This window comes from Choristoneura fumiferana, chromosome 14 (assembly GCF_025370935.1).
Source record: "Choristoneura fumiferana chromosome 14, NRCan_CFum_1, whole genome shotgun sequence".
NCBI classification, from domain to species: domain Eukaryota; kingdom Metazoa; phylum Arthropoda; class Insecta; order Lepidoptera; family Tortricidae; genus Choristoneura; species Choristoneura fumiferana.
Window position 1 is genome coordinate 19,447,759 of NC_133485.1, and position 25,075 is coordinate 19,472,833.

Sequence of the window (25,075 nt, forward strand, 5' to 3'; positions counted from 1 at the left end):
ATTTTCGTCCCCTTACGACCAGAATCGCTTAAAGTCACTTTTGGGCAAAACTGAGTTAATATATCGTAGAATGTACTTTCCAAGATCTACATGCTGTTGAAACCCGTTTTACTGTACGATACTCCAATACCGAGTTACGTTTTTCTTAAGCTCACTTAAAAGCCGATTTTTAAGAAAATCAACAGCCAAAACAACTACGCGTTGGTTAAACAGCATTTTTTTTTATTTTACAACAGCAAAAATATTTTAATGTCAAACAAGCGATTTTGGAATGTTAGATTTCAATAAAAATGCAATTTGAGTACTGCCTAAAAGTGCTAAAATAATGTTAGTAGTTTCGCCTGTTGAGCATTACTTTATATTTCAATTATTGCAACAGCGAAAACAAACTAATATAATATAGGCGATATTGCTTGTAACAATGTTTGCTTCGACCATAAGAAGCGCTACAGCCAAAATCGCTTAAGTATCGCTTAGACGTTTCGCGCTGTATTGTAAAGTAGTGTGCACTTTGTGTAGGCTAGCTTAGTCGGTTCGTACACGCTTGAAAGCACGATTCATAATAAGTAATTTTTAAAAACTTATTTAGGTAATTATAGATCTGTTCACTAACGAAAGTCTGCCCTCCACATTCTATAATTGTAATTGTACCTAAACGTATCCGTACGACAAGTCTATGTGTGCGTAGCTCGAACTTGTCCTCGTGGCTTCAGTCGCAAGCGTACCGTCAGTCACGCACACTAAGACGAGGTTTTCTCGTGTACATTAATAATTAGCTGTGGAGGGGCGCGCCTTCGTGAGTGAACAGATCTATGTATAACAGCGATTCACTTGCCGTAATTTAACAGTGTTTTTCTTTCAGGTGACGATAAGGAGCATGGATATTCAGGTTTCGATGAACTAAATAAGCCGCGTATCCACTAGAGGCAGCCTCGGGCCGAGCGGCTGCCTCGCTCCGAGGCCGCGCAAGTGGAGACGCTGCCAAAGGCACGGCTCAGACTGAGGCTCCTTTGAGCACGGTCAAAAAACCGACAAAATATGGCTCGGCTCGCGGTGCTCGCCTGAGGTGCTCTAATGGATACGCGGCTATAGAAAAACATATAACCAGATCCAACAGACCGTCAAAATGAACCGTGATTGTCATTTAGATAACCTACTTATTTACTACTTCGTATCGTAGGTTAGGTACGTCGTATCAATGAAAAGCTTATCACGGCATAAAACATTTACGTAGTCACACATTTTCATTGTTCTTGGCTTAGGTAATATTAATTATCCATGGCTGGTTTGAGTAGCCACAGCTAAGACAAGCAGTGATGAAGAAGAAGACTGATGATTATTACCATTAAGGTTATTTTTCATCACTGCTTGTCTCAGCTGTGACTACGTCCGGCACACGCTCAATAACGTCTTCATCACAGGCCAGTGCAACCAGCCATGGTGAATCTCCGGTATATATAACATTTTTTTTGTTAAAAGTCATTAAATCTTTATTTTTTTAGCTGCGCTTATTGGCAGTGGATTAGTGTATAGCTTTTTAATGCAGGTAGTTTAAATTCCTCTACTGAAAGAGGTTCAACAGAGTTTGGATTCGATTTTCTGTTGCCTTGTCTTGTTCGACGGTTGGTTTGCAAAGTTACAGGCCTGGTATCAAAACTCAAAAAGTCAGACGACATGTCGTAATTGATAAAAATATTACTATACAATATTAAGCCAAGAACAATGAAAATGTGTGACAACGTAAATGTTTTATGCCGTGATAAGCTATTCATTGATACGACGTACTACGATACGAAGTAGTAAATAGTAGGTATCTAAATGACACTCGCGGTTCAGTTCGACGGTCTGCTGGATCTGGTTATACCTATGTTTTTCTATTTAGTTCATCAAAACCTGAATATCCATGCTCGTTATCGTTTTGATGAAGAAGAAGACTGATGGTTATTACCATTACGGTTCTTTTTTCATGACTGTTTCAGTGGTTACTTGAGCCTTGAGACGCTAAGTGCCTTTTATTAAATGTTTGAATAAAATATGTTTTTTTTGTATGCATGTAAAAGTTTCATAATTAAATGTATTAAGCAGCACATATGATATTAAAGGAATAACGTAATATATCTCACATATACTAGAAATATACTACTATATTTAAGACTTTAGCTCGCTAGTTTCATTTATTTATATTTTTGGGCTATTTGGTACTATTTGTTGAAATAGATTGATGGAACTCTTTCGAAAATACAAGTTATATGTCTTTGAATGATAAAAACAAAACAGAATAATGCTACATTGCATATAAGATAGAAAAACAGAAAAAAGCCTAGAGTCAAACATCTAGAAATATTTGCACTTTAAGCGCGCTTAAGAGTAAATTCCGATTTGTTTACAGCCAATACCTCTTATTTGCGCTGAGACTTAACTAAAAACTTAAATTGTATAAAACATGTAGCATTTTAACTGTATTCGGCGAAAAATGCTTCAATTATGGACTTAAAATGATAGTTTATCCAATATATCTGCGTAAACTTGCTAGTTTAGAGATAAAAAAAAAAAACGTGTCTACAGGCAAAATCGCTTTATCTGCAGTACCTTTGAAAAAACCCTATTTTAACCTACTCGGCGCGAGTATAGAGTAAATTTGTTCACCACCTTTACTGCTGAGCTTGGAGGTAAGTTACAGATTCCCTAACTTAACTCGTATTTTGTTTGTGCGTGAATTATAGATAAAATATCGGTTTTCTGTAACTTTAGTGCACTGATTTCTTTCTAAACAAATCGTCTATGGCATGTTTTCAATTAGGAGATAATTGCCAAAGAAATTTGCCTATTAGCTATAATGATTTGTTAATGCCCTAACTTGACCTGAGCGGTATTAAATAAATCACATTATTGTTCCCTGTTCACTTAATAGTTGATGAAAACAATTCCCTTATCTATTTTATATTATTAATAGTTAACGTTAAGTAAGAGGAGGTCGTCGTGTACGAAAATTTCTGCTGTGGTTTTTGTCAGTGCTGATTTCCTAATTACATTAAACTTACTTCTTCGCGTATGCCGATCGTGAGGATGTCTCGTTTTTATGGTGACATGGAGACCGTTGCTTTAGCTTCGACGTCCAAGGAGGCATTACCGAACATATGCGGGGACGTCGATCAATCATTCCAAAAAGTCAACAAATTTGAAAAAACTATGACGCTCATTAAACTGATCCAAGAAAATGGTAAGATCATAAAATATTTGTAAATAGCATTTGCCGCCGCTTTTCTCTATTGCTCTATCTCCATGACTATAAATTATTTGAATACTTTGTATATCTTTTATAAATTAAAACTTCACAATACACAAAGATTTGAAATTCAAGATTGACAGAAAAGACATAGTTGCATGTGACGTCACACGCAAGTAGCACCATACTTGCTGCATAGAGAAAAGCGTTTGATAAAGAGCATTTATGGATTTTTCAAAAAATCACTATAAATCCAATTTTCAATCGATTTAAGTTTTCTGTGTGTATACCTATATTTTCACAAAAATATACATATAAGACATGACAAATTCAAGAATTGTCAAATACCGTATTATAAGAGATTTAAATTAAAATTATTTTACCATTCCCACGGGATTTAGTTTATATTTTCTGTTATACCGTGGCTCTGGCCCGATTTGCACTTATTTTTTTTTGTTTTAAGAGTACTTGAGTCGTGCTTTACTATGGTTGGTACTTGTACTAGCTTCGAGATTCTAGTTGTAAAGCTCGTGTTAGATATTTTTCTGAAATGTATGGCAGCCGTAACTTCTTTGACTGTGTGTTGACGTGTGGACGTTCAAATTTGCTACTGGTAGCTTCGAATCTTATCTTTACTTTATGTACTTCATAGTTTGTTTTATTGGATATACCTATATCTTATATCAAAATTTACATAAACTGTCAACTCTACAAGAAAGATAATTTAAATAAGATTACTGAATACGAAAAAAACTAATCGTATCAAGCAAGATTTGAAATCAAAACTACAATTGAAGTAACACTGGTTGAAGGAAAAAAAAATCTTTACCAAATTACTATTTAAAAAAGTTACACATTTGTCCAAAATAAAGAATAACTTGAATGCTAAAATAATTACAATTTGAAAGTAGTTTCGAATTAAAAAAAATGCATTCAGGAATTCACTTACAGAATAAAACGCAAATTTATATTCTTGTATACTTACTGCTTTCAGATGGCAAGCGCATCCTAGTTTTCGTAACAACGAAGCGCACCGCGGATTTCGTAGCCGACGTGCTCTTCGAGCAGCTGCAGAAGATAACAGCGTCGCTCCACGAAGACCGCAAGCACCGTCACAGGAAGCTGGCGCGGCAGAGCTTTATGAACGGACACTGCGACATCCTGGTGGCTACGACGGGAGCTATTTGCGGTCCTGGTAAGTGCCGTATTGATATTCATTTTACTATCAGCCGTAGATCTTCCACTATTCTACATACCTCCCCTATAGACTCCAGTTGGTTCGGTTGTGTTTACCTATGTCACAAAACAGATAGTTACTGAAGTCAATCTCATGTATGAACTTCACTTTTCATACCTTTTTCATTTCGGCGGGCGCTCTAGGGTTGTCAACTATGGCTTATGCACAAAAAACTACTGTGGTAGTGGCACTCGTATCTAGTTGTTGGATTTATTGTTGAAAATGTCTTTCTGCCAAGCTTCTTGCGGCGCATTCTTCTTGGCAATGATGGTCTTTCCGAAAGCGCTGGTAGTTTAAAAAAATGACGTGTAAAAGTGCCCATTGCGGCCTATTTACTGAATAAATCATTTGAATTTTGAATTTGAATTTTGAAAATGAAACGGGAAGGACGGAAATATAAATTAATATTTTAATGTTGATGTCATTGTTATATTACAAATGTGTCACAGAAAATATCTTGCGACGATTTCGACATTGGCGAAATGCACGACTACTGCATGATTTTAAAGTGTAATAAATTCGCATTCTCATGTTATTGCACAAAAAAGTTCACGTACGCGTGTCTCAAGCGGATGGCACTCGCGCTCGCACTGGTCCCAACCGGTCCGAGATATCGTGTCCGTATGCGTGTCCATGTGTGAGTTGCACGAGCACACCTTGTATGTAGATTGATTTCTGTACCTACCTATCTGTTTTGTGCCTATGTTGACGAAATAAATGAATTCGAATTGGGAGTAACCTGCATTCACTGTGAGCCCACGGCTTAGCAGTTGATCCGTCCCTCTCGTTGGTGGACGTCTTACGCTGCGCTTGCCGATCCGCGGTGTCCATTCGTGAACTTTTCGGCCCCAATGGCTATCTGTTTTCCGTGTTATAATGAATCCATGATCCAAAACATTAAAGTTGTGGCAGCTTGTATGTATGTACCTAGGTATCGATATTGTATGTACCATCAGACAAATAAGTGGTCTATCAATATTCAAACAAGTATCTATCAAATGCAAATTATGTGGCTAAAGAAGAACTTTCAAGTTGACAGACACGTCTATTGGTATTATTGCTTTATGACATGCAAACGATTATCAACTTTAGGGTGGTAGACCACATATTTGGCTGATGGTACATTAAACATGGCAATCAAAACGCACGGATTGAGTAGATCAGATTGAAATATTGGAAATATTGGAATCATGTAAGGGTTATTATTTCGAGAGGTTCAATTGTGTTCAGACTCAAATTTTCAGTTATAAAATTAGAAATATATCGTTATTGTTTTTAAGTTGCTTAGGATATTATCACTGAAACTTGTGGTAAATACATTTTTATTCTATTTTATCTTTTTTTCCACAATAACTTAAATTTTCTGCACAAAAGTCAGTTACGTGGTCAGGTTCGGATTATCCCTGATTACTTTGTAGTATTGTAAAAATACAAGGTATAAAAACTGCTGTTTAAAACATGGATTGAATGTTCATAATAATGATATACCATGCATGCAAACATAAAAAAATTAGGACATTGATAAGACTATTTTTTCTACATTTCCCGTTGTTCCAAAATACACCATCATTTTCGTAGCCACACTTATTAAGTATATTTTAAACAAAAAAAAGAGGTCAAACCTCCTGTAAATCCTTTTTTAACTATAAGCAACTTTGAAAATAAGACTGCGTCAATATAAAGTATAATGTTTATCGCAAGTCATAATTATTTATCTATAATTAATGTAATAAAGTTCAGTTAGATTTGCGTCAAAGATCGAGCGTCATTTTCGTTACGGTTGCGACTTGGTAAGTATGGGTAAATAAATATAATGTTTTACTGGTGCTGTGTCATTTGCAGTTAAGTTATTCAATATTGATTTCATTTGCTTCAAATCTATAGGATATTTACTGCAGAGCCGCGAAAGTAAGAGCTTTTCAATTTCGTGGTCATCATTTTCGTGGTCCTATGGGCCACGAAACTGATTAAAGACCACGAAAAAGATGATTTTCCCTACAAGTAGAAAAAATACAGAACACTTTTTATAGAATTTTCTGCTTTTTACAGTGTAATCGTTTATGCGTTATTGATTTAATTGATTTAACGAAGAATGGTTGACCGTCAACACCATTTGCTCCAGGTGTGGTTATAGGAATTATGACCAGTGCGTCGCCAATTTTGTTAACTGGCGAGAATGTATATATCTAAATATTAAAAGAAAACTTCGTCATTTAGAGGAGCATTTTTTTGTGTTGTTTCGTTGTAACATAATTTCGTTCTGGTTTACCGTAGACCTGCACGGGGGGGAAGGTATGAAAACTGTTTTGGTTTGTGAGTTGAAGTTATTAATCTTACTTTAATTAAGTAATTTCTAGATAGTATTTAAAAGGTTACAAAAATGACAATTTGAAGTCGTCATTTTCGTGGTCAAGTTTTATTTTTTTTATATAGATATCGATTGTCTATTCTGTTGATACCTGATTAATTAAATAATGCTTATTCGTTTTCTCATTATGATCGGATTTTCATTCAAATAGTACAATTATAAGATTTTAAAATAAACAAAATGTTCTTTTTCGTGGTCTCGATGCTCATTTTGTTACCGTTAAAATTGGATTTTTGCTTTTTTTAACCAAAATAAACTTATCGATCTCTTATAATATAAAGCATCTTATCGGTACATATCCTTATGTTCAAAATAAAACAGACCACATCAAAATGTGTGTGTTTTTATTTCTGTAACATTTATCTTACACCTCAAATAATTACCCGTAAATGAACAAATGTAAATAATGGATCTCTATTCCTAGCCTAATTGATATATAACCTACCCTAGTTGACTTCTGACCATAGACAAAATATAATACTATATTTTGTCCATGCTTCTGACAGAGGTCGTGATCAATAAATTATTAGTATTTTTTTTATGAAAACCATAACAACCTGGTTATAAATAAAATAAAATAAGATTTTGTTAATTTCAGACATATGACAATTGTCTTTTGATAATATTGGTGTTGTTCTTATTGTGTTGTGAGGTACATTCAAAGACTTAATTTTGTGGTTCCGTGGATGAAAATAAAACAACCAATTTTTTTTATCAAATAGCTGGCAAACGAGCATGCGGGTCACCTGATGGTAAGTGATCACCGCCGCCATGGACACCTACAGCATTATTGCTGGCGGGGAGGAGGGGGAGGGGGAGGGGAGTCACCGTACGAAACACAGTAGCAAAATTTCTATTTCACGCCGGTATTCTGGGTGTGGTAACTAACCCGGTCGAGCCAGCCCATTCGTATGCAGCCAGCGAGTGATCTTACAGTAAGGCTCTACCACATAACAAATGAAGTAGGTACACATTGAAATACATACTGATTTAGTACACACTATTTTTATTTCAGATATTACAGACGTTGATATAGTGGTCAATTATGATCTTCCAACGAGCATAGACGAGTACGTGCATAGGATCGGGAGAACCGGGCGCATTGGCCACAGAGGGAAAGTTATATCTTTCTTTGATGTGAATCAAGTAAGTACTTACCTATTATATTGCTCAAAAAATGCCACTATACCTACTGACTTAGCTAACACTTTTTATGTGTGCCATCCAAAGTCGGTATTACTTATTTGTGAAATTGTTTTTTGTAGTTACCTATCACTATTTTTGACTTAATTTTATTATTATTAATAATTAATTTGTTTGTTTGTTGTACCTATTAATTTGTTTGTTGTTTGTTTGTTTTGTTGACTTATTGATACTCATGCCTAAAATACAAATTGACACTATCAGAGAGTAGAGATAATGTGTAATACCTTTAAACGAGCATTCTTGTATGTATAATTCGGGATCACAGAAACGGCTCCAACGATTCGATGAATTTGGTATATAGGGGTTTTCGGGGATGACAAATCGATCTAGCTGGTCGTATCTCTGGAAAAAACGCTTATTACCTACCGAGTGTTAGTCCGAGCAAAGCTCGGTCGCCCGGTTACTATTTATTAACACACAGTAAATCGTACAATAAGTAACAAGTATACAACATACCAAAAACAAAGAAAAGTTGATCTAAACTCACTTTTATTCTAAACCTAAAATCCTGTTTAAAAATATCTCCCAGACCGCTGTTATTGGTCTGCTTATAAGGCTTGCTGCGTTTCCTCGTTGTATGGCAATGCCTACGTTGACTAAAGTAACTTTGGTGATTAATTTTCAGGACAGAGATATAGTGGCTGATTTGGCCAAATGTCTATGGCAAGCCGATCAGCCCTTACCAGACTTCTTTCAAGGCGAAAGCACTTCCATGTAAGTGCAACATATTTATTTGGATGTACCTCAGCAAAAGCCAAATATGTGGTCTACCACGTCAAATTGATAATCGTTTGCATGCATCATAAAACAATAATACCATAGACGTGTCTGACAACTTGAAAGTTCGACTTTAGCGACATAATCATTTGGTAGGAACTTGTTTTAAAATTGATAGATCACTTATTTGGCTGACCGTACGCCCATATACTTGCCCCTCCTGTTTGGAGTTGGCTAACCTAACCAAACCTCACCTACTTTTACTTAGTGCTAATTGCACCCTGGAAAAATATACCGAAAAAACTATTCGTTAAAAAATAATTGTACTTAGTGTTTGATAGGTTTGTTGAATAAAAAATGAGACTGTAAAATTAGTTGAATTGTGTTTCTATGAAATATTTTGGGGATTGCTAAATGGTTTTTCGGTTCAGTGATTTGTTTGCAAAATATTCAACTTTAAAGTGTTTAAAATCTACACCGGTGGGTGGAAAAATTTGAAAAAAATCAGGATGGTAGTTAGTATATCAAACTTACAAGGAAAACTATAACAGTTAAGTTTTCTTGAGAATTATTATTAGTTTAAATAGCAGTCAAGGTATAAAATATACCGAAACTTGGAATATTCCGTACAAAATACGAAATCCTTAGAAAATATTACTTAACTTTTTCGTAATGGCTACTGAACCCTATTTCGGATGTGTTCTACACGCTCTTCGCCGGTTTTTCTTTATTTAGCCACACTAAAAAAAACAACAAAAAAAAACAAAAAGTATCAAATTTGGAGTTAAGATAAATCAAATACAAAAAGACTCCAAAAACCAATCTTAACCTTGTTTTGTTTCTGTTATTGCAGATATTCAGCGCCAAATCTGCCGCAGCCGTCCGACGAGAGCAATGACTGGCAAATGCCAGAGACGTCGGCATACGATGGCTGCTTGTCGGTGTGGCTTCCGTATTGCTGTGAATGTTCAAATTATGGTGTGAGTGACTACTGTATAAAATGACTCGGTCGACAGACGACAAACTACCTAATAATACAAAAACAGCTAAATCTCACTAAATTACCGTCATGACTGAGGGACTGGCTATACCAGACTACTGTTTGTAATTTATTGAATCAGGCGTTACTTTGCGGAGGTCCATATCAATGAACTAAATATTTCCTTGCTCACCCGCGACCTTACGATAGCTAAGCTTATGCAAAATATGCGTGTTCATGCAGTTCCTCCACCTCCACACTGTAAGAACACACACAAATCACACAAACCATCTATCACCACCACCACACTACACTGACGCGTTTCGAACTCAAACAGAGCTCATCTTCAGAGTGACACAACCGTACACCATGCTACCAGTTGTTAGACTAACGAACCACAACCACCGTTTTAACTTGTCACTGTAACTCCCCAAGTACCCACATACGTTTAATGAAACAAACAAAACTACCCACAAATTATTAATAAATTTTTTAACCGTCCTTCAAAACTACCTTGATTTTTTATTTATTTACTGTCAAGGCATGTTTTATTAACTACCATTGCTGAAATTAGATCCAAGCCGTAGCAAGGGAGATGAAACTAAATTTACCTGCTCATTAATAATAGACCCCATACTGTTGTATCTAATTATCTCCATGCATTCTAAAACATCGAGACGAAAACCCCTTGCCACAATAATGTAACACTTCATACGAATCGGAGTCCGATAAAGAATGATTTAGTTCCAACAAATGTTTGGCAAAATTCGACTTATCAGGATGCTCATTCCTATATGCCGAAACATGCTCTTTAAATCTAGCATTAAAACTGCGTCCTGTCTGACAACATATACTTTACTGCAGTCATTACAAGTGAGCTTGTATACACCCGATCTAGTTCCTTTATCTACCTTCTCTTTGTGGTTACCACAAAGAGAACTAGATCGGGTGTGGAACTAGATCGGGTGTGGTTACCACAAAGAGAAGGTAGATAAAGGAACTAGATCGGGTGTATACAAGCTCACTTGTAATGACTGCAGTAAAGTATATGTTTGGTCAGACAGGACGCAGTTTTAATGCTAGATTTAAAGAGCATGTTTCGGCATATAGGAATGAGCATCCTGATAAGTCGAAATTTTGCCAAACATTTGTTGGAACTAAATCATTCTTTATCGGACTCCGATTCGTATGAAGTGTTACATTATTGTGGCAAGGGTTTCGTCTCGATGTTTTAGAATGCATGGAGATAATTAGATACAACAGTATGGGGTCTATTATTAATGAGCAGGTAAATTTAGTTTCATCTCCCTTGCTACGGCTTGGATCTAATTTCAGCAATGGTAGTTAATAAAACATGCCTTGACAGTAAATAAATAAAAATCAAGGTAGTTTTGAAGGACGGTTAAAAAAATTTATTAATAATTTGTGGGTAGTTTTGTTTGTTTCATAAAACGTATGTGGGTACTTGGGGAGTTACAGTGACAAGTTAAAACGGTGGTTGTGGTTCGTTAGTCTAACAACTGGTAGCATGGTGTACGGTTGTGTCACTCTGAAGATGAGCTCTGTTTGAGTTCGAAACGCGTCAGTGTAGTGTGGTGGTGGTGATAGATGGGTTTGTGTGATTTGTGTGTGTTCTTACAGTGTGGAGGTGGAGGAACTGCATGAACACGCATATTTTGCATAAGCTTAGCTATCGTAAGGTCGCGGGTGAGCAAGGAAATTATTTTAGTTCATTACTACTGTTTGTTTTATTAGGCAGGGTGAAAATAAAGCAATAAATAAAATATTAATAATAATGCAATACAGAGTTTGATTTTGAGTTTGATATATAAGGCTAAGTTCAGATGAACGCGCAGTGACGCGCGCCGCGCCGAGCTAACCGCGCGTCTCCGCGCGTTCATCTGAATAGCCTTATTGTAGTGCCACCACCATAATCTAGTTCTGTCTCCGTCGTAATATTAACGTCCATTGCTTTACTTATTTCATAGTTTTAAACAGAAACTGTTCTGGTGTTTCTTTTTATGAAACATTTCTTTCTTCTTTTGCAACGCGCAGAAACTCACATCGCAGCGACCGCAGCGACAGATGCTACGAGGCATCGAGCTAGACGACTCATACGCGCGGCGCAGTCGATCCTATGCACAGAAAAAAAGGAATTCTTTGACCAAGAATATTCATAGTCTTAGGAATATTGTTTTAAATCCAAAGATAAAGATAAAGAGAATTTAGTTATTTGTCAATAATTTTGTGTCCTTTCTTGCCTTTCAGCATGCAAACTTTTTACTTATAAATTTATATAATTTATACAATAAAAAAAATGGAATATACCTAATTAAATTATAATGAATATTACATTAATGTGAATGTGTCTTAACAAAGTAGCATCACGTAGTGATACATTGTGTATTAATTAATTTTATCAGGAAATAATGTCATTTTTTTTTACTAAAATTTAACAAAATGTGATAATTAGGGCCTTCACTAACTACCCTTAAAGTTTGAGGTAGTATCAAAAATACACGCCGTATATTTGTGCAAAATTACAGCTTTCTAGCATTGATAGTCCCTGACCAAAGCCGCGGACAGACAGACAGACAAGACAGACAGACATGGCGAAACTATAAGGGTTCCGTTTTTGCCATTTTGACTACGGAACCCTAAAAATGACGTGTAAAAGTGCCCATTGCGTCCTATTAACTGAATAAATGATTTGCATTTGAATTTGGACATAGGCGTCCCCCATAGATGCTTCAATTGGAAGTGGCCTGCATTCACCGCAAACACACGGCTTTAACCAGGTCCATCTCGTTGGACGGCCTATGCTGCGCTTGTTAATCTGCCGTTTCCAGTCAAGAACTTTCACAGTGACCGACGAAGTCGCGGGAAAAAGCTATGGTAAAGTATGAAATAAAACTGCATAGCATCACGCAAACGTTAAAACTCTAAATAACAGGTTTGGACGTAGTACCTGGGAACCGGGAACCTTAGCGTTTAAAATTAAGTATCTTGGAATAGTGGCTCCATATCACAACCGCCCGCAATTAGCCCTGCGCTTGCGCGGCCAGTGATTACAGGACGACCAGGCTGCGCCAAAAGCGAATTTTCTGTTCATTGCGGGGTGTAGACGCGAACTCCGCAGAGGTTAGTTAGCAACACGCGTAGTGTATTAGATCGCGCGTCGCGTCGCCGCTCGCTCAAAATCGTGGTGGGACCGATACATATTTCTGCGGGAACTTATGGGTGCATATTCTTATTCACAGGTGTTCTCATCAACATGTTTTCTGACTTATTCAAGGTATTTGAATCAGGTGTACCGCAATATTTCAACAGAACAGAGCAAGCATGGGCTCATCGGTTCAAATCCGTACTCGCACCTCTGAGTTTTGCAAATCATGTGCGAAATTACATTTGTTTATCACGAGATTTATTATTTGCATCTCTGGTGCACACGCTGCTTTAAACCAATGAGGGCTATCGCGAATGAATTCGCCGCTAGGGGCGCTAGTGTAGCGTGAGGTCTCCGAAATGTCAAATCTCATAGTTTTTGGGTGAGCTACGCGGGTTTATTTATAATTAGAATAATTTTGTGAATATTTTGCATTACCTGAAATTAATTATGGCAATTATGCGGTATGAGGCAATTAATGTCTGTGTTATGAGACAGTTTTGTCTTTCGGAAACTTTTGTCCTCCCTTTTTTTCCGAACAAAACGGGACTAAGCAACACTGTGGTTGCTGGATATTTTTATGGTAAGGTTTTAAGGTGTATTAAATATGATTTTAATCTAAACTTTGTTTTAACGCCCGTAATAACAGGCTCTAAAAGCCACACTTAAAAACTCACGCAACAGTGCGCCATCTAGTGAGATTTGTCTCACTAGATGTTTTTTGAAACGATAGCCCTCATTGTAGAGGTCAACAACAGGCTTATTCCCCAGCGCAAAAAAATATGAGACTAACGATCCCAATAGTTACTAATGTTAGTTAGTGTGAAAGGGCCCGACAAGGGATATTTTTGTATAAGAAAATGCGCATGACAACTCCGATTGATTAATGTTTTGAAATTCAGGAATAGTAAAACAAAAACGTAAATTAAAAACATACTTTATATTATTGATCTCTTGCTGTGGTTATACAATAAAATGAATTCCTTAACTAATTATATACAAATTTTACTAATTATAAACCACCAAAGTAAATTATTTTGAACTACGAGGATATTTAAACACTTACAAAAATAACTTTGTACATGTACGAGACGAAAATTTTAAACCATTAATTAGTTATAACTAATAACGATAATACAAATAACGAGTCCAAAATGTGAACGGATTAGGTAGTTAACACATTATAAAATGTAGATGAAACTTTATTGTGACTCATCAGCATCATAACAATTTACTTAAATTGAGTACATTGGTAATAATTACAGAAAGTATGGCTTCAAAAATAATAACGTGGGTGACAAAAATGTTTGAAGAAAAGAAAATAACTTTATAACTTTACGAAGAAAGTTTACAACATCAAGACTGAAATAATAACAATGAGCACTTAACACTTGGAAGAAAAAGAATAAATAAAACGACAAATCGCTGGAAGCAGCACCTATATTAGGTACTATCAAATAGTGGAACTTTACAAAAATACTGGTCGCGATGTAGCCAGACTCTTATTTAGATAGTTTTTATTCACTTTATTAAGAAATAATTTAGATGTCAAATAATGTGAAGCTGGGAATAACAATTGAAGTCATTAAATTAAGCCCTATTTTGTGGCTTAACTACACAAAAAAAGAACTAAATAAAATAATGGTTTAGTGGAGCCTGAAGTCATTCTACGTATTGTAGTCACACGCCCCATAGTATGAACATTCACTGCGGAAACAGCACCAATAGATTAAAGGTCCATGCGGCGTCATCACCAACTGTCGCGCGCCGTTCCTCGGCAGGCAGGAGGCCGCGGGACACTGCAGCTGGTGCGCCGTTGAAGTCCTGCGATAGCAGAAACAGGACATGTCCATTAATGAATATTAACCGAAAAACTGATGGCCTGAATACTGACTACTTCAGGTCTACTATCTATTAATTGATGGATCAGGGTTTAATCGCTATATCTGGTTTCCATGAATCCCATTTTGCAATGGCTAATGCTAAGTGAAAGTTTAGTAAAAAAGTATTTTTTTAAGTTTCAATTAGTATGGATTTTACAAGAGTATTAGTATCAGGAGAAAGTGCAGAGTGCAAAATGGGTTGTCTCTGACTATAATGCTGCCAAAGGGAGAGACGAGTTTATGGGCGTACAGTTGGTTCATAGGAATATGTTCCACTTACTCTGACGTCACCGCCATTGCATCGTTGACCTGGCACGTGGCCACTCCTCCGACTGGGAAGAAGTCTGGTAAGGGTTGGTCGGCTTGCCGCAGATCTCTGGCCAAATCAGCCACTAATCCCGCGTCCTGTAAATTAATTACCAGAATTAATTGAGTCACTCTCAATTTGCATTATTAGGCATCAGTATCTTGTCAAAACTTGTGATTACTTAGCGAAATCAATATCAGGAATAGTAATTTATAATTAAAGTTTTAACAACTTAATATTCATACACTACAAAGAAAGTACCTGTACTGAAACTATTAGAGCAGAGTACTTACATGATCAACATCGAAGAAAGATACGGCTTTCCCTCTGTGGCCGACGCACCCGGTTCTCCCGATCCTGTTCACGTACTCGCCTACGCTCGCTGGAAGATCGTAATTGACCACCAAGTCAACGTGTTTAATATCTGTAATGAAAACAAAATGTATAACACAACTGTTTACTTTAATAAAAATAAAATAAAAAATCTTAGGAACGAGTGCCCCAAAAATTCACCATCCTGTTATGTAAGGCTGGAAACAAGAACTGTCCAGTTCCGATACTTCCTTGCATTTTTTCGCAATGTTCTTATGTTCTAATGCTTAGCAATATCAATATGGCACTCACCAGGGCCGCAAACAGCCGCCGACGTGGCCACCAGGATGTTGTGGTGTCCGCTCATAAAGTTCTGCCGCGCCTGCTCCCTGTCGCGCTGCAGGCGGTCTCCGTGGATAGACGAAGTTAACTTATGCTGCTCAGAGAGCATCACGGCTATGAAGTCCGCGTTGCGCTTCGTTTTTACGAAAACTAGGACGCTCTTCCCATCTGAAAGCAGTAAACAATAGTAAACATAGGAATCAAAACTACTAGTAGCAAATCTGACCGTCCTTACGTCACTCACACAGGCAAACACGTAACTTTTAAACAAAAATACAAAAGAAAAGTCGCGTCAAATGTTAGTCACAAATAATATTATGATCTTACCATTTTCTCCGAGCAATTTCGTGAGCGCCTTCATCTTTTCATATTTGCTGACTTGCTGGAATATTTGTTCCACGTCTTTAGGCAATGCCTCATTGGATGCCGTAACTAAAGCAGCGGCCTCCATGTCACCACATAAACGCGACGTTATTTCACAATGCGACATTTTCACAATTGATATGTATACAGTACGGCACGCGTTAAGTAAGTGTTCCAATTACTTTTAATCGGGGAATTAGCACAGAAAAACCAAAGCACAATAAATAGACTTTTACACGCGGTGAGCTCCGAACAGACTGCGGAGGATACCGCAGGTCGAACTTAACGTTAATTGTTAATAATAATCATAAATCAATTAAGAAATTTTAGGTTTACCTCAAAAAGTTAGCAAACAACTATAACAATGGGTCTTAATTACCGATCACAACCAGTTAGGGCATTAAAAAGCTATTATATCAGGTAGACGAATGTGTTTGCAAATTATTACCTAATTTAAAATGCGATATGCAAAATGTATTTATGGATCAGTGCAATTAAGTTCTAGACAGCAAATAATTTGTTTGAAGCACATTATTCATTCAGGCAAAAATAAAATATGAGTTAAAATAGATATATAAAAATGATGATGGTTTTAGGACCACTATCAGTTAGCGTAATATATTCAAGTTTGCAGCTTCCAAAGACCTATGCTAAACTAGGTTTTTTTCGATATATTCTTAGTCCATATCTATTTGTTGAACATATCAGTTTTGTTTTTCATGTAGATTATTATTTGCTGTAAATAACCAGGGACCAACATAAGCCCTGTAGGTGAAGTAGTTACTTAAATATAGTCTTTTAAAAATATGTAAATTGAACCACTTAAAACAATAATATAAATAATATTTTTAGTCCCATCTCCAGAGAGTTTAAAAAATATTTTAGCGCGCAAGGCATATTTATCTGGACTATTTACAGCCTTTAGCACAGTGGTTCCTAACCTTTTAAATGTTGTTACCCATATCGCACCTCTATTGCAACAACGACGTAAATGCATTTAAAAAAAAAAGATTACTTAAGTCAGTTTGAAAAAAAAAATGCGTTTTCTTTTCTGTTGCAATAGAGGTGCAATATGACCTTCTGGGAAAACTGTATGTACCTCCCCCCCATGGTATCCTTTAAAATTTTAAAAATAGATACAACGCAAGCAAATAAAAATATCTTTATTAATCACAAAAATACTTTCAACTTTAAAAACCAGTCTTACTATGTTAATTTTTTTTAACAATGGGATAAGTAAAATTAACAGCTAGAAAGAGGCTACCTGCGGTAGGTACTTATTGAGCTGCGATTTATCATTTTTAAATTTACTATTTAGCATGGTATTTAATAAGATTAAGTCTTAATTATTACGTTCTTTAAAAACTGATTTACCCCCGCGGGGGTAATTCCCCTAAGTTCGGAACCACTGCTTTAGCACTACTAGTTTGAGTTGTATGTTGGCCGAGTTAGTATGTATTTCAAAAATCCTCAATACAGATTTGTCAAAAAACGAGTGTATCGCCTTTTGCAAGGCCGGCAACGCACTCGCAGTACTAATAATGTTGTAGGTGTCCATGGGCGGCGGTGATCACTTACCATCAAGTGACCCGCCTGCTCATTCGACAGCTGTTCGAAGATAAAAAAAGTTCTGTAAAGCGACCCCTATCCTTTAAAATTATATCAAATGTTGTTATACCGATCATTACACACCCGAAGTGTTTGGTGTGGCGTGGTACGGTGTAGTGTGGTGGTGTGATGTGGTAAGTTAGTGTCAGAAAAGTGACATATTTTTAGTATGAAAATAATGCGTATGACAACTTCAATTGATCTAGTGTTTTGAAATAAGGAACAGTAAAACAAAAACGTTAATAGTTAAACAGCGTTTATTAAAACCTTTGCTATTCTAATATAACAATATAAATTCCTTAACAAAATTTGTACAAATTTTAGTAATTAATCAACAAACCACATAATTTTAAATGACGAGGATATTTAAACACTTACAAATCACATAGAAAATTAAAATGAAAATATATTTACTTAAACCTTTGTACATGTACAAGACGGAAAAATAACCTAATCGCCACTTAGTTATATTCTACAAACCCGAAGTCACTTGAAGGAGTTAAGTAAATAGCACATTATAAAATTTGATCAAAACTATATTACAATATAATTGCATTATAACAACTTAACTTATGTGACATTGGTAATGAAATTATAGAAAGTTTTGCTTTCAAAATAATAAAGAGACTGACAAAACTGTTTGAAGAACAGAAAAAAGCAGAAGAAAGTTCACAATGTAAGACTATTAAATAATAAAAATGAGCACTAAACTAGGTCGAATATACTATAAGGAAGAAGCACCTTTACATCAAAGGATGGAATTTAAAAAAAATTCTGCACTCGATTAGCCAGTCTTAGTCAAGACAGTAATTTATGAACACTATTAAGAACTAAATATATTGCTTAGTAAAGCTAGAAGTGTGTCATCCAAGTAATTCTACGTATTGTAGTCAGACGCACCATAGTATGAACATTCACTGCGGAAACAGCACCAATAGATTAAAGGTCCATGCGGCGTCATCACCAACTGTCGCGCGCCGTTCCTCGGCAGGCAGGAGGCCGCGGGACACTGCAGCTGGTGCGCCGTTGAAGTCCTGCGATAGCAGAAACAGAACATGTCCATTAATTAATGCCTTCATTAATATTCATTAATATTAACAGAAAAACTGATGGCCTGAATACTGACTATTTCAGGTCTACTATCTATTAATTGATGGATCAGGGTTTAATCGCTGTATCTGGTTTCCATGAATCCCATTTCGCAATGGCTAATACTGAGAGAAAGTTTGGTAAAAAAGTAAATTTTTAAGTTTCAATTAGTATGGATTTAACAAGAGCATTAGTGTCAGGAGAAAGTGCAGAGTGCAAAATAGGTTGTCTGACTATACTGCTACCAAAGAGGAGAGACGAGTTTATGGGTGTACAGTTGATTCATAGGAATATGTTGCACTTACTCTGACGTCACCGCCATCGCATCGTTGGCCTGGCACGTGGCCGCGCCGCTGACTGGGAAGAAGTCTGGTAAGGGTTGGTCGGCTTGCCGCAGAACTCTGGCCAAATCAGCCACTAACTCCGCGTCCTGTAAATCAATCACCAAAATTAATTGAGTCTTGTCAAAAATTGTGATTACTTCAAGAAATCAATTTCAGGAATAGTATAATTAATTTATAATTAAAGTTTTAACAACTTAATATTTATATACATCAAAGAAAGTACCTGCACTGAAACTATTTGAGCAGAGTACTTACATAATCAACATCGAAGAAAGATACAGCTTTCCCTCTGTGGCCGACGCGCCCGGTTCTCCCGATCCTGTGCACGTACTCGTCTACGCTCGTCGGAAGATCGTAATTGACCACTATGTCAACGTGTTTAATATCTGTAATTAAAACATTATATATGAAGTCACGACTTATTTTAATAAAAATAAAATGACATATCTTAGAAAGGAGTGTCCTAAAATTCACCATCCTGTTATAGAAGGCTAGAAACAGGAACTGTCCAGTTAAGATACTTCCTTGCGTTTTTTGCAATGTTCTTAAGTTCTTATGCTTCAGTAATATTATTTTAGCACTCACCAGAGCCGCAAACAGCCGCCGACGTGGCCACCAGGATGTTGTGGTGTCCGCTGTTAAAGTTCTGTCGCGCCTGCTCCCTGTCGCGCTGCAGGCGGTCTCCGTGGATAGACGAAGTTAACTTTTGTTGCTCAGAGAGCATCACGGCTATGAAGTCCGCGTTGCGCTTCGTTTTTACGAAAACTAGGACGCGCTTCCCATCTGAAAGCAGTAAACAAGAGTAAACATAGGAATCAAAACTACTAGTAGCAAATCTGACCGTCCTTACGTCACTCACACAGGCAAACACGTCACTTTAAAAAAGAAATAATTTATGATCTTACCATTTTCTCCGAGCAATTTCGTGAGCGCCTTCATTTTATCATATTTGCTGACTTGCTGGAATATTTGTTCCACGTCTTTAGGCAATGCCTCATTGGATGCCGTAACTAAAGCAGCGGCCTCCATGTCACCACATAAACGCGACGTTATTTCACAATGCGACATTTTCACAATGGATACGTATACAGTACGGTACGCGTTAAGTAAGTGTTCCAAATGATTGTAATCTGGGAATTAACAGAAAAACCAAAGCGCAGTAAATTTATAGACTTCCACACGCGGTGAGCTCCGAACAGAGTGCGCAGGATGCCGCATTTCGAACTTAACATTAATTGTTAATAATACCATAATTCAATTAAGAAATTTTAAGTTTACCTCTATAAGTTAGCAAACAACTATAACAATGGGTCTTAATTACCGATCACAACCAGTTAGGGCATTAAAAAGCTATTATATCAGGTAGACAAATGTGTTTTGCAAATTATCTCATTATTTAAAATTCGTCATGTTGTTATTTATGAATTAGTGTAAGTAAGTTCTAGAAACCGAACTTTTTTTAGAAGCACTATTTTCATGCAAAAATAAAATATGAGTTAAAATATTCAAAAATGGTGATGGTTTTAGGAGCACTACCAGTTAGTGTAAATATAATTATTACCTAATTTTTTCGTAATGGCTACGAAACCCTATTTCGAGCGTGTCCAACACGCTCTTGGCCGGTTTTTTTTAATGTAGATTACATTTGCTATGTAGTGTGAGTTGCTTCTCACTCACACACTCTTATATGACTATATTATATTTGATATGATTTTATTTGTAGGGACCAAAATTAGCTCTGTAGGTGAAAACAACTATAACAACAACACTTAATTACCGTTCACAACCAGTTAGGGCATTAAAAAGCTATTCTATCAGGTAGAAGACAAATGTGTTTGCAAATTATCACCTAATTTAAAATGCGTAAGTAATGCAAAATGTAGTTATGAAACAGTGCAAGTAAGTTTTAGAAAGCAATTATCTTGTTTGAAGCACATTATTTATACAAAAAAAATTAATTATATTAAAAGATATATATTTATAATAATGGTTTTAGGAGCACTGCCAGTTATTGTTAATATATTCTAGTTTGTAGCGTCCAAAGCCCTATGCTAAAGTAGCACTAGAGAAATGCATGTATTTTCAAATTATTTTTAGGTTTTTTTGCTATATTCTTAGTCCATATTTTTTTGTGGAACATATCAGTTTTGTTTTTATTGGTGTGTATTTGCTATAACTAAGTAGAGACTAAAATTAGGTATGTATGTGAAATAGATAAGTACTAAAATGTAGTCTTTCGAAAATATATAAATTGAACCACTTAAAACAATAATAAGAAACAAAAATAATTCGTTGCATGCAAGCGTTGCCGCTCATCCTTCCTTTTTCAAGGGTTCCGTAGCCAAAATGGCAAAAACGGAACCCTTATAGTTTCGCCATGTCTGTCTGTCTGTCCGTCCGCGGCTTTGCTCAGGGACTATCAATGCTAGAAAGCTGTAATTTTGCACGGATATATAAGTAAACTATGCCGACAAAATGTTACAATTAAAAATTATAAAAAAAATTTTTTTAGGTTACCTCCCATAGACGTAAAGTGGGGGTGATTTTTTTTTCTCATCCAACCCTTTAGTGTGGGATATCGTTGGATAGGTCTTATAAAACCAAGGGTTTGCTTAGACGATTTTTCGATTCAGTGCTTTGTTTGCGAAATAATCAACTTTAAAGTGCAAAATTTTTATTAAAATCGAGCGTCCCCCCCCCCCTTCTAAAATCTAAACCGGTGGGTGGAAATTTTTTAAAAAATTCAGGATGGTAGTAAGTTTATCAAACTTTCAAGGAAAACTATAACGGCTAAGTTTGCTTGAGAATTATTAGTAGTTTATGAGTAAATAGCAGCCTAAGGTATAAAATATACCTAAACTTGAAAGATTCCGTATAAAATACGAAATCCTTAGAAAAATATTACTTATTTTTTTCGTAATGGCTACGGAACCCTATTTTGGGCGTGTCCGACACGCTCTTGGCCGGTTTTTAATATCTGGACAGCTAAAGAGTGAAATGCTCTGTCAGCTTCTGTGTTCCCTGATCGCTTTAATTTGGCCGTTTTCAAATCTTGGGTGAATGGGATTTTATTAAGCAAGCACTCAGTTGGTCGCGTGAAAAAAAAATTCGGCCATGAATTGCTCTTGTTTTGCGCTGCTATAGCGACGTAGTGTATGTCTGGCAACCACAATTTTACTAAAATATATTTGGCAACCGTAGTTGCTCAAAGCACGTGAGTGGTTAAGGCATGATTGTGATCAAACACGAGCCTATTTATATGTTATAAAAACTCCTGTAGTTTTAGGTGATGATAAATCGGCCAGGATCTGGTATATTCCAGGTTAGCAAGATATCTTTGGAAGCTGTAAGCTTGAATATATCTACAAAACTACGAGTAGAAGTGGTCCTAAAGGTATGATTAAACAAGTTTTTGTAAAAAATACATTTTTAACTCTTTTTGCTGACTGTACCTTTTGTTGATTGTCTTGCATTATCATTTAAACTATACCTTGTACTACAAGTCGATGCTATTAATCAGATGATTGAACCAAAAATGCCACTACCAGATTATTATATTGTCGCCAGATTTACATAAGTATGCAATATTCGAAGTCAATCCTACCACTCTGGAACTGGGTAAAATTTAGCCCAAGATTTACTCAAATCAAACAAATAAATAAACAAATAGGGCAAGTTTGCGATTTTAATATATAGTTAATAGGACTGTTTGTCACTCTCCAAGTAAGGACGTTTGAATAATTTATTCCCACTTTTGGACTTATCCTTTAAACAGTCGGTTTAAGTTTATCTCCAAATCCTTTTTTTGCTTAAGTACATTTTGAAGCATACTGCTTAAGATTAGCGGCAAACCGCCAGCGTAATAGGCTTAATGATTCCACTTAAACAGCACACTTTACAAATCGGTATCTTCGTAATTAGCATAAACAGTGATAATGTAAAGCGCGGTTTAATTCTGCGCCCGCGTTCGTGGGCGGTCGGCGCAGGCGCCAGTGTTGCCATAACACTGCGTCTTTTTCCCTCCGATATTATCATCATCAGCTGAAGGCGGTCCTAAAATAACAGTAGGGAAGTAAGTCAGTAATTACTAATTACTACCACTAGTAGTAGTAGCACTATTTCTGGTGTACAATAAAGAGTATTATTGTAAACTGTGTACAAAGAAGGTACATCACAAAAGTAGATATCAACTTAAAAGTTGCTTATTTTGACCATACATTTTTTTGTTCTTAGGGCTAAATTAAAAAGGCCATGGCAGGGTAAGGGAACATCTTGTGCCTTAATAGCTTTTCCACTTGATTTTTTTTCTGATGATAGGTCACGACGTTAGTAAGTGCTATACTAAATTTCAGCATTTTCCTCTTCTTATTTTTGAAGAAAATAAATAAATAAGAAAAATGAATTTTCATGAATATTTCCGCTTTAATGGAACAAATAATTTCGTGCTTTATACATATAATACACTTAGCTAAGATACATAATATGTCACTATATAAGCCGCATGACATTCCATATAAAAAAATAAAAATAGATGTGTTGACACTTTTCATTTTTTTTATTACTTTTAAGATACAGATACCTCAAACTTTTTACTTATGATCGCAATTTTAATTAACTATAACATATATTTAATTCAAGCTTCTAGCATTGGTGCTTTGTAACAAAAATATTTAAAAAAGTTGGTATGTCCCCTTGACGTAATTAAAACTAAATGAAATTAAATCTTCTTGCAATTGTATATGTATGAAATGTAACTGGCCAGTGACCAGGCCTGGTACATAATACTGTTTCCGAATTCGAAATTATGATGTTGGACATTCTTTTGACACATAAACAAAAATAATATTTATTGCGAACAGAATAAACGGAATATCCTGCTGTACGATCATAGAAATAAAATAACATGAATCTATATTAAATTTGCTTTCTGAAAATAAAAAAACAAATACAGGATTCAGTGGACTTTGAATGTTTTGACGACGTTGTTTCGCTGGAAGAGGTTAGTATCATGTTTTCTGAAACTACTGAAATATTTAGTCTCGATCTTCTTTACTTATATGTAGGTATAAAGCACGAAATTATTTGTTCCATTAAAGCGGAGATATTCATGAAAATTCATTTTTCTTATTTATTTATTTACTTCAAAAATAAGAAGTTTTACCGGCTGTGGTATATAAGTGCAGTAAGTTTGTGAAGTGTAATTAAAAGAAGTAATTAGGGGGGATTCCCTTCAATCTGGCAACATTGGCGGGCATCGCAGTGATGGCCGTCTCGATAGTTAATACCGCTTTACGATACTGCTAATGTTGAGCTGCAGTGAGAAAGGTTAAGAACGCCGCCGAGAGAATTTTTGTTTCGCGATTTAAAAAAAAGCAAGCGATAGAGTCCGGCTTCGTACGGGTGCGATTAACAAAAGTGAAAATCGAGTTTTTTTAATTACACCCGTTCTTATCCGGCTCTTAGAATGTAATTGTAAACTGGCTAATTACCTCAACTTAGTCTGCGACCAATTCATTTGTCGCTGTTCCGCGGGACGGAAACTATACAAGATGAATAGTTTTCCTAATAAATCATTCATTCATTTATTCCAATGTCAAAAAACCGGGCAAGTGCGTCGGACTCGCGCACCGAGGGTTCCGTGCACATTTATAGGTATGTAAACGGGATAGTGTCTTGAAGATATTTTTCGATTTTTCCCTGTGACACATGCAGTGTATGCAGAGCCCTACTCTTAAGCAAAATGTACGCAGGGTGGGGTCTGATTAAATTGGTCATTATATTTACACAGATAGATATAAAAAATTAAGATTTTCAGAATTTTCTAGTTGCAGTAACAGCTACCTTCATACCAAATTTCAAGTTACTAGGACAACTGGAAGTGCCCTATAGGTTTTCAGTGCACTGCTATTTGGTATGGAAACACGTTGT

The 25,075-nt window shown here is 36.1% G+C and overlaps 3 protein-coding genes across 4 annotated transcripts; 1 reads left to right on the forward strand and 2 right to left on the reverse strand.

Moving 5' to 3' along the window:
• The first annotated feature begins 2,919 nt into the window (after positions 1–2,919).
• LOC141434791 (ATP-dependent RNA helicase vasa-like) lies at positions 2,920–9,826 on the forward strand. 2 transcript variants are annotated; one of them, XM_074097230.1, is made up of 6 exons: positions 2,920–3,220; positions 4,221–4,421; positions 7,554–7,583; positions 7,847–7,977; positions 8,663–8,751; positions 9,608–9,826. In XM_074097230.1, the coding sequence occupies exons 1-6, from the start codon at positions 3,052–3,054 to the stop codon at positions 9,756–9,758; spliced, it is 771 nt and encodes a 256-aa protein (XP_073953331.1). In that variant the 5' UTR covers positions 2,920–3,051; the 3' UTR covers positions 9,759–9,826. The 2 variants fall into 2 exon arrangements, with proteins under 2 accessions (XP_073953331.1, XP_073953332.1); XM_074097231.1 differs by lacking the exon at positions 7,554–7,583.
• Positions 9,827–13,862: 4,036 nt separating this feature from the next.
• On the reverse strand, positions 13,863–16,376 carry LOC141434792 (ATP-dependent RNA helicase vasa-like). Its single transcript, XM_074097232.1, has 5 exons — positions 16,071–16,376; positions 15,714–15,911; positions 15,383–15,513; positions 15,063–15,187; positions 13,863–14,723 (listed from the first exon to the last, which is right to left on the reverse strand). The coding sequence occupies exons 1-5, from the start codon at positions 16,231–16,233 to the stop codon at positions 14,567–14,569; spliced, it is 774 nt and encodes a 257-aa protein (XP_073953333.1). The 5' UTR covers positions 16,234–16,376; the 3' UTR covers positions 13,863–14,566.
• Positions 16,377–17,953: 1,577 nt separating this feature from the next.
• On the reverse strand, positions 17,954–20,351 carry LOC141434793 (ATP-dependent RNA helicase vasa-like). Its single transcript, XM_074097233.1, has 5 exons — positions 20,053–20,351; positions 19,733–19,930; positions 19,403–19,533; positions 19,109–19,233; positions 17,954–18,748 (listed from the first exon to the last, which is right to left on the reverse strand). Exons 1-5 carry the CDS (start codon positions 20,213–20,215, stop codon positions 18,592–18,594), a joined length of 774 nt encoding a protein of 257 aa, XP_073953334.1. The 5' UTR covers positions 20,216–20,351; the 3' UTR covers positions 17,954–18,591.
• Between the last annotated feature and the right edge of the window lie 4,724 nt (positions 20,352–25,075).